Below are 10,944 nucleotides of genomic sequence, written 5' to 3'. Positions count from 1 at the left end.
GCTAATCCATGCAAATTTCGGTTATTAATATAATAAGGAAACATAATTACATTAAATCACATATTGTCACTTAAAGTGGGCGATGGGAGCGGATCAGTTTAATTCCAGGTCATTAACAGAAACTTCCTCGCTGTCCTCTGGAGATGGGATTAGTATTTTTTTTAATCTGATAATTTCACCAGATTATTTGACATCTAAAGCCTGCAGGTTGTTCAGTAATCGTGCAAATATTTACTACGATAAAATGTTTATCTTATCTAAGTTCCTATAAACCTACTGGCCGTTTGACCTTGCAGAGAAACAACCATGACTAACATTTTATGTTTCCACAGCAGGGAAATTTCCAGTGAGGGTAAAATTTCCAGGATTTCACAGATTTTGCTGCTCTATCTATCTGATACGTCGCAGCTCTGAGGGAGAGTAAAGAAGTTCACCAAGTAGCCGATAACAAAACAGAAAACAACGTAACAAGATGTAACAAGACAAAAATTATAAAAGTGTAAAACATGTTTACAAGACAAAAAACGACACACAAGACAAAAACGACATAAAAGATGATCTGTATCCTCTTCTCTACATTTTGAAAACAGCTTGTAAATTTAGTTTGAGTACAAGACAAAAACGACTAAAAGATGTGAGAAGACGAAAGCGATAACAAGATGTAACGAGAAGAAAATGACGTAAAAGATTAGATGAAAACACTGTAACAAGACAAGTATAACGTAAAGACGAAGATTATATGTGATTAAGAAAACAACGCTAAGACAAAAATTACATAAAAGATGTTACGACGCAACAGTGAAACATTACATAACAAGACAAAAATGATGTACCAAGACGTTACAATCTGAAAATGACGTAACAAGATGTAACAATACAAAAATTATGTAAAAGAAGAAAAGACGAAAACGACGAAACAAAACGAAAATGACTAAAAGACATAACAAGATGAAAGTTATGTAACAAGAACAAAGTGAAGTAAAAGACAAAAACATAGTAACAAGACAAAGAGGACGAAACAATATGTAACAAGACAAAAATGTAGTAAAAGATGTATCAAAACAAAAATGACGTAACAATCTGAAAATGTTGTAACAAGATGTAACAAAAAATTATGTAAAAGATGTAACAACAAAAACAAGATAAAAGACGTAACAGGACGTAACAAGAGGAAACAGATGTCTGATTGCAATTAATAATTTGTCAAAAAATAAAGTTTACCAGCGCTTGAGCAGTTTTCCCGCCTTTTTCAAACCAGGAAGTGAGACAGGGGTCCTTAGGGTATAGCTGACCCTTTTTATGCCTGATTAAATCACGTTTTTGTAAAACAGTGTTGGTTGAATAATATGTGTGTGAACAAATCTCATCTATTATGAGGGGTTGATTTCTTTCAGCTGCCTTTAATGTCCATGTTTCCCCCGTTCTATTGTAAACAATACATAAAAGACATTTAAAAACAAACAAAAAAAGCAGAAAATATTATAATTTATGACACATAACCAATCATATTTAGCCTATTAAATATTTTTAATGCATTTTTCCTTAATTTTCACAGAGCAACATACAAAAAAATGTGAATTAAAGAAACAGTAATAATGAATAATAGATTAAACAAACATTATAACATTAGTCTTGAGGAATATCCTTTTACAATTTTTCTCTACTAAAGGAGATACAGTAATAAAAAATGATATAAAGTATTTATAGTGGTTTTCAGTGAATTTGTATCTCGACATCAACAACAGCTTAAGGAACCCTGCAGACAATCGCTCCATCTAGTGGCGAAGCAGAATAATACAAAAAAGCATCCTCAGAATAATTGTGGGTACATTCTGTGCGAGGCACTTTAAATCGAGCATCATTGTAAGTTTTGTTTGAATCTGGTGACACGCTGGGCGGCGTCCACCTTGCACATCTCCACAGGCTGGTTTTCGGTCTCATGAGTGCTGATGAACCAGCCGCGGCACATGACAGACTCAAAGGTGATGATAGATAATGTTCCGTTGAATCTCTTGTAGAACAGGAAGCGGTCCGTTTTTCCATCGTCGGTGATCTCCTGTAACTGGTCCTTACTGTACCGCTGCAACAACACAGATAAAGACAAAGAACTGTTACATATGGAAGCACATTTCTGCCAGTAAAATATAGAAAAACTAGATGAATTTTTCAGATAAAAGCAAAAAATGATGAGAAAAAAACATTTTGATCAAGTCAGTCATAATTTTGTAATTAAGTCAAAATTATTAAGAAAAAAGTAATGAAATTTTTATGTTTTTCTGCTCACCTCCAGTTGCAATATAGCTCTGCCGGCTTCCATAGAGCAGGAAATGTGCAGGTTAGTGTTGGTGATGGACAGTTGGACAGTCTCGCCGTCACCAGTAGAGCATGGATTGGTGTACTTCGCCAGTTTAAAATTTACTAAAGGTGGGAGAAAAAGACAAAACACAAATTTAAAAAAAGAACATGATGTAATGTTCATTTGAAGACACAGCAGTGTTGTATTGGAGGACAGTTGTTTTGGTGCCAAGTGCCAATCCAACAATGTCCATTTCAAGTAAAAGTTCTGCATTTAAAAATCCTACTTAAAAGGATAGTTAAGATTATTTTAAGTGGTTGTACACTACATTCAGAATATTTTACAACTTTACTTTGTTGTAAGAGCCTTTTCTCATGGAAAATGGCAGTTATATAAGCCAAATATTCCTCTTTCCAAACCAACCAAACTCCATAGGCGAAATCAGTCATTTTACCTCGAAGAGGATGGGAGTTGCTTCCTCAATTTGGTAGTTTGTTTGTGTTATTGTGCGACTTCTGTGTATAAAAAGGATAGTTTGGAGTCATCAAAGTCATACAATAACAGAAACAAACTGACAGTTTGAGGCAGTAGTAGACCAGGGACTGCCTTCTTCTGAGAGGTAAAACTACTGATTTCACCTATGGAGTTTGGTGGAGTGCTGGTGGTCCTCTCTAACTAATGCATCAATGATGGGGTAGTCAATAAAACATTGTGAAGATTTGGGACTGTATTTTCATTTGTGCTGAGAAATAAAGCAGACACAGTGACATCTGGCGGCTCATTGCAGTCACTGCAGCCTCTGCAGTAAAAGTCCAGCTGCCTACATGTTATTAAATCTACTCTACTACATGTTATTAAATCTACTCTACTACATGTTATTAAATCTACTCTACTCTACTTTTGTTCACAATTACAACATTAAGATAAACTTGTAATGGGTTACATGTTACAGCAGCTCAAAAAGTACAGGTAGAAAAAAGGGGTGAGTAACAATAGAAATAAAGATAAAATAGAAAATATACATTTATAAAAGAATAAATATAATAAATATAATAAATAAATATGTAAATGTAACATAAATATAAGAAATATTAAAGAAATACATATTTCTACAATTTATTTATTTTTTCTATTTTTTCTCATTATCATGTCTTGTTTTTAATGCACATTGTAAAGCACTTTTGCATGTTATTATTATTATTATTATTATTATTATTACATGTTTATTAGGTTGTTGTTAGTATTTAGTTGTTGTTTTACTGATAAATAAGAAGTATTATTTGATTATTCTACATGTTTGCTTTTGATAGTATTTTCCTTCACTAGTTATTTGTTTTTTCTAATTGTTAAATAATGGATAATGTGCGTGACTGTGTCCATAGCAACGGTCTGTTATACAGAAATAACAGACCTTAGAATGCTGCAACTGACCAATCAGAATCGAGTATAGTAGTTTAGTCCAAGTTCCATAATTAATGATAATTATATTTGATAATAATGATAATTATTATTAATGATAATTATTAGATAACTTTGATTAAAGTTCATTTTATGTTCATTTAATTACATTTTAAGATATAAGTACTTGGTGTCACATGTTCCAATGTTCCCTTTTTTCATGAGTTGAAGTAAAAGATGGTTTCTTCTTCTTCTCTGCACACAAAAGGTTTATTTCTCTCAAATTTTGTTCAAACTTTGCAGCATGAATGTCATGTTTTCTGTTCAGTTTGTTTGCCTGATTGTGTTAAAGGATATCCCCTGACATCATTTCAGAGGGAAGTATCTGAATAAAAGTACTCGTGATCGTCGCACCTTTGCGATCGGTGTGTCCTCCCTTCAGAGTGACGGCCTGCAGTTTCACCTCTCCCATGCCTTGGATGATGTCCTTGTTGTCATCGTCACACAGAGTGACCACCTCCCCGCTGTTCAGACGAAGGAAGGTACCGCTCTTCTGTCCCGTGGAGAAGCTCACAGTCTTCTCGACAATCGTCTCTGTGGAGAAGTGGAGGTGATTTAGATGTCAGCAGCTGTCAGAAAAGGAGGTGCAAGAGGCGTCTTAAACTGTTGGACTGTTTGCAGTTTTTCACAAAGTGGTGAACCTCACCCCATCCATGCCCGTGAACCACTGAGTCTTTCCAGGACGCCATTTTAACACCCAGCTATGATCCTGTCACCTGCTACCAACTCACCTGTTCACCTGTGGAATCTTCCAAACAGGTGTTTTTTGAACGTTCCTCAACTTTCACAACTTTGTTGCTCCTGTCACAACTTTTTTGGAACATGTTGCAGGCATCAAATTCAGAATGAGTGTATATTTATAATAAACAATAAGGTTTGAACATTAAATATCTTGTCTATTCAACTGAATACAAGTCAAACAGTATTTCCAAATCGTTGCATTCCCTTTTTGTCCAAATGTCCCAACTTTTTTTTCTTGTTTTGCTTCGGCTGCGTATGACATTTGTGTCATTATTACCCACCTTCCACCAGGCTGTCCATGATCACGCTGCAGAGCTCATTATCACTGAGCTTCCGGCGGCCGCGAGACGGTAACTTCTTCATCCTGTTCACCGCCAGCAGCAGGGTGGCGACACACTCCATGGTCTCCGGGCTGTGGGAAATCACCAGTCCCAGTCCGTCATCAAGTCTGAAGAAACTGTCCCGACCGTCCTGCACATGATGGGGCTAAAGAACAGAAGAGAAACCGCAAATCATGTCCCCCTTCCTCTTATCTGAGACACACAGAGTGCTTGAAACAGAGGTTCCCACGGTGGACGTGGAGAACCAGGGGAGAAACACAGAGGGAAAATTAACTGAATATGATTTAGTGTTGGAACCACTGGCTTAAAGAATTTCGTGAAAATAAATAAAAAATAAAAGTGTAGCTCTGTATTGTATGTATTACCACGCAGTCATATAAACTATATTTTAAAATACAGACACATATTTCACTCATTCTTTTTGGGACTGCTGCAGCCTAAAATATCTGATCGCAAAAGAAAGTTGAATAATTCATTAAAAGTTCTAAGAGTAACTATTACGAGTTTTACAGTTACATTACAATTTTTTATAGTTACTTTTAACTGTTGATGTCACAGTCACATCTCCAACTAGGGTTGTAAATTTTATGCGTTTTCCTGAACCAATAGTTGAAAACACTAACAATCGATTAATCATTAAGAATTCATAAGATACAAAACTTTTTTTTTTTCTTTATTTTCAGTTTTTTGTTGATTTTTTTGGTCATTCAAAAACACCTCATCTGACAAAACAATGTCAGATGAGGTGCAGTTGCTGCCATAACTATTGATTAAATATCCATGAATACATTTTTAATTGGTTAAATTGTTAACGGCAATTAATCGATTAATGATTAATCATTAACATCCTCGCTCCAAACCTGTGCTGCTGCAGCGTTTTGTTTTGTTTTTAGTTTGTGTGTTCTGGTTTTCATTGGCCTGTTTGCTAACAGATCACCTGTTTGGCTGCCAAAAAGCAGATGAAAGGTTTGGACAGTAATCCAAATTGTACTCAACTATGATTTTAAAAGTAACTAAGTAGATTACATCTTGTAATGAGTACTTCAGTACGAGTAAAAGTACAGACTGGAAAATCTACTATTGGTTTTATATATGTATTTTATAAAATGTTTTGGTTTTTGGAAGATTTCACAACTTCAAACAATTTAAAAATCTAAAACTAACAAAACCTGCTGATAACATTGATGTAAAAATGTGCTGTTATAATCATGCTTTGTTTTAAAATCAACGTGGTCCTTTAAAGTTTCCCAGATCTCTGTCAACTCTGACAGTGTTTTACAAAAACCTGATTTAATCAGGCATAAAAAGGGTCAGCTATACCCTAAGGACCCCTGTCTCACTTCCTGGTTTAAAAAACACTGTTCAAGCACGGCTATACTTTCTATTGTTTGATAAATTAAGTAAATAACATTGCTATCAGATAACGTGTCGACTCTGTAGCTCTTCAAAATCAAAGTTAAATAAGAATTATGGTTTAAAAATGTGTATTTTGGTTAGCATTAAAGGGGTAGTTCACCCAAAAATGAAAATTCAGTCGTCATCTACTCACGCTCGTGCTGATTGAAGGTCAGGTTTAGTTTTTTAGTCCACAAAACACTGCTGGAGTTTCACAGGAAAACAGTGTTGCAGAATCTTCCAAACAATGGAAGTGAATGGTGACCAGTTTTAAAACGTAAGTGGATCCATACTGCTCATCTGCTGTAATCCAAGTCTCCTAAAGCCCCAAAACTGACTTGAAAGATGTTATTAACATTCAAGTTTTTAGCCTAAATCTTCACCGTAGATCCTTCTTTTGGCAGTTTATGTTTATATTCTGCTGTTTCTGAAAACTGGTCACCATTCACTTCCATTGTTTGGGAGTTTCCATTCAGGAATTTTCATTTTTGGGCAAACCTTCCCTTTAAGAGAACTTTTTAAAATAATAAAATGGCTGCTCACTACGATTATGCTGTGAAATTTAAAAATGGAACGTTTTGTCGTCAGATCAGATTTTCCATCTGAGGCAGCTGACGTCTACATTTAATTAAAAAATGTAATCACTCATATTTTGGCTCATTACAAGAGTTTTATCTTTTAAAATATATTTTCCAGCAGTATTTAAATTCTTAGCCAATTAAGACATCTGAAAGTGACAATATATGTACATGAGCGAAAATGTATGTCTTTAAAATGAAAAATATGGGAATCTAATAGAGAAAAACATGAAATATGATCTTCACAGCCTCTAATTAAGAAAAAATCATCTTACCGTCATGTCAACACAGCAGGGTTTGACAACTGTATCCTCTAATTCAAGTGGGCTGAAATAAAAAAAAATATAAATATTAAAAACATGTTTCACCGCACTGATGATTTCCGCTGTTTTGTCCACTTTTGTTCACCAACACGTTTAAAGTATTTTAAATAAGAAGTGAAACACATTGCCACACAGGCTGGAGCTGTTCCCTTTTTAGAGGCAGTCACTCCGGATGTCGAGATTTTTGGAAATTATTTTCAGGAACTCAAGCTTTCAGGTTCCCCGGTGGTCACCCCCCTGATGAAATAGGTCACTTTAAAACCAATTTCATGCTCTCAGCTCCCTTAAACACATCAAGTAATAAGTAATATCTAAAATCACACAATTTTAACTTTTTCACTTGTAATCTTGATATTCCAATACTGTAAAGTTAAAGAGACCTGACCAGTTGGATTTTATCTTTCGTGAACTTACCTGGGTAAAGCGTCAGACAGATTGAAGTCACACATTTTCTTCTTGTGGAAACTGAAAAAGAAAAAGTCAAGTAACTGAAGTGGTTTGTGGATTCGCTGATAGCGTCGTCCTACCTGCTGGCAAAATGAGCGTCTCAGTCTGAGCGTCTCCTTTATATGATGCAGCCTCTCAGCTTCCTTTTTGTAGGTGTTGTGGTTTTTACGCGTGAACTTTCCTTCACATCAGAAACCACAGAGGATACTTCAACCAGCTTTAACCGGTTCAAACAGATGTTGTACTGCACACTTTCCACTATCCACCAACATCACCATCATATCATCTCTCACCCACCTCATATGCAAAAATAATAAGAAAAAATAAGATTAAGGTGAAGAACAAAAGTAAGTTGAAAAAAAAAAATATTGGCCATTACATTGGCAGTGATACTGGCAAATAAAAAAGTTGAAATATAAATGTAAATATAGCACACATAATATTAAAGGTAATATTGTACATACTGATAATAATGAAAAGTAATATTGAACACTAATATTAAATCATTATGCTAAACGTAACAGAAAAGTACCATTGACCAAGATATTGAAAAGTAATGTTGCACACAATAATATAATATTACACATGATATTGAACATAATATTGAACATAATATTACACATGATAATGAACATAATATTGATAATGAACTTAATATTGCACATGACAATGAAGGGTTATATTGCACATGGTAAAGAACATAATATTGAACATAATATTGCACATGATAATGAACATAATATTGAGCATAATAATGAAGATAACATTGCACATGATAATGAACATAATATTGCACATGACAATGAACATAATATTGCAAATGATAATGAACATAATATTGCACATGATATTGCACATGATATTGAGCATAAGAAAGAACATGATATTACACATAATAATGAACATAAGAAAGAACATAATATTGCACATAATATTGCACATGATAATGAGCATAATATTGCACATGATAATGAGCATAATATTGCACATGATAATGAACATAAGAAAGAACATAATATTGCACATGATCATGAGCATAATATTGCACATGATAATGAACATAATATTGCACATAATATTACACATGATAATGACCATAATATTGTACATGATAATGAGAATATTGCACATGATAATGAACATAATATTGCACATGATAATGAACATAATATTGTACATGATAATGAACATAATATTGTACATGATAATGAGAATATTGCACATGATAATGAGCCTAATATTGCACATGATGATGAACATAAGAAAGAACATAATATTGCACATGATCATGTGCATAATATTGCACATGATAATGAACATATTGCACATAATATTACACATGATAATGAACATAATATTGCACATGATAATGAGAATATTGCACATGATAATGAACATAATATTGCACACTTGTTACATGAGCTTGATACTGAGGTTGATGTGAATGTTTTACTCAAGATTTAACACTTCTGTTAACTGAAATTACTGATTAATATGTTACTATTGACCATGGGTGTTCAAGTATTGATGTTTTTCTGTTTTTTCTTTTTGCTTGATTTTTTTTTTTTTTTTTAATTTATTTGTATTGCTTTATTGTTTGTATTGTTCCATGATGAATGTAACCAGGCCACCATTGAAAATGAAACCTCGGTCTCAAAATGTTTCCCTGGCTAAATAAGAGTCAAAATTAAATAAATAAATAAGTAAAACATGACAATGGAGAGTGATATCGCACATGATAATGAATAAAACAAGACAATGTTTCAGAAAACACAACATTTCACCATACACAAAATTTCAGATTACAGACAAGGTGGGAGAGCACTTCCTGTTTATGAGGGAACAGAACTCAAGTCACTGGCAAAGGTTCAATACAATGTCCTGTTTCTATTGTGTGCACTCTACTCTCAGCAGTGTCCTTGCATGAAAGGAAATCCTAAGGGTGTATTTTAAAGATATTAAGCCATAACTGCAGATCCAACCCAGCCCTGACCTATGTCAAATATTTTTGGGTTCCGTCCAATCACTAACAAGACCTGCTGTTCCACCTGCACTGTAATCTGAAATGTTGTGTTTTGTGATAGCAACTAAATGCAAAAAACAGCTAAAATGACACTTCCATGTTGTGGCATTTTCTTTACATTGTTTGAGTCTTTACCTTCGTTTTGCCTTGTTACATCTTTTTTTTCCTCGTTACATCTCTTGCATCTTTGTCTTATTACGTCTTCTTCATCATTTTTATCTTGTTGCACTTGTTGTCTGTGAAATGCACTGACAGATGCACCATGGAATCGTCTTTTCTGTCTGTTATTTTTCCATCCATTGGTTCAAAATCAGTCTTGATGTTGGGAAGGTGGTGGCAATAATGCAAAATGAAAATAATCAGTTATTCCCCCAAAAAGGAATAAAACCAAAGTAATGAGCCTGTTTTGAAAATAATAAGTACAAACAATATGGAATACAAATATCTGAGAACATATAAGTAAAAACAGGATATTACATTCATCTGTTCCCTGTATTAAATTACTCTTTTCTGTTTGATGAATCAGGTGCACATGCTTTTTTTTTGTTTTGTGGTTGTGTCTGCCGGTAACATGACAGCATTTGACCCAGAAAAAAAATCCCCCCAACCCCACCTGTCTGCATCCTTTTCTCTAAAATATGTTGTATCGTGCCGTCTCAGGCAGCTCTCACCATCATGTTTAGGTACACTTGTTGTGAATTCTGGCGCAAAAAGACACACTAAACATTTCTGAGAGATTTATTTGTTTACAGCCGCCATGTTTGTCAGACACAGTGGCTCAGTTTTACACATTCAAAGAATGATATACGAGTCGTGGGAGGGGAAATCCCACCTCTTCTTTAGGTACAGGGATGAGTCGGGCGGCTGGGGGTGTTAGAGGGATGATGTAATTAAACTTTCACTGAAATGTCGACGTGAATTTTAATATGACAAGCATCGAAAACAGAGGGACAGATCTGTTGTCTGATAAGTAGTTGGTGAGGCAATAGTCCCCATTGAAAAACTGGAATTAATTTGGTCAATTTTGATCTTACGTGTGAACTATAAATATCTATTTATAAAACCTTTCTTTTGAAGTGGAAATGATCTTCTCTCTAACCAAAATTTAAACTTGACATAAGTGATTTCCCCACCGGCTTTTTTCAAACCTGTGATGATGCATCACCTTTATGAACACTGGGCCTCAAGCAAAAGCATTTTCGTATCCTTATCTTAAATTTCTCTTACTTTTTTTCCACACAAAGGGCTCATACAAACATGCAGATTCACTTGTAACTTCAGATAACTGTGTAAATGATCCACCTGTGCACCTGTGTTCATTCATGAAAATGGCATCAAAGAG

At 34.4% G+C, this 10,944-nt stretch overlaps 1 protein-coding gene across 1 annotated transcript; it reads right to left on the bottom strand.

Annotated features, from left to right (window-relative positions):
- Nucleotides 1-575: 575 nt before the first annotated feature.
- On the bottom strand, nucleotides 576-7,090 carry il1b (interleukin 1, beta). Its single transcript, XM_084746666.1, has 5 exons — nucleotides 7,085-7,090; nucleotides 4,777-4,981; nucleotides 4,109-4,288; nucleotides 2,285-2,418; nucleotides 576-2,080 (listed from the first exon to the last, which is right to left on the bottom strand). Exons 1-5 carry the CDS (start codon nucleotides 7,088-7,090, stop codon nucleotides 1,859-1,861), a joined length of 747 nt encoding a protein of 248 aa, XP_084602792.1. The 3' UTR covers nucleotides 576-1,858.
- Nucleotides 7,091-10,944: the final 3,854 nt, after the last annotated feature.

Source organism: Lutjanus erythropterus, chromosome 20 (assembly GCF_056507025.1).
Source record: "Lutjanus erythropterus isolate fLutEry1 chromosome 20, fLutEry1.hap2, whole genome shotgun sequence".
Classification (NCBI taxonomy): domain Eukaryota; kingdom Metazoa; phylum Chordata; class Actinopteri; order Lutjaniformes; family Lutjanidae; genus Lutjanus; species Lutjanus erythropterus.
This window is presented reverse-complemented; position numbering and strand designations above follow the sequence as displayed.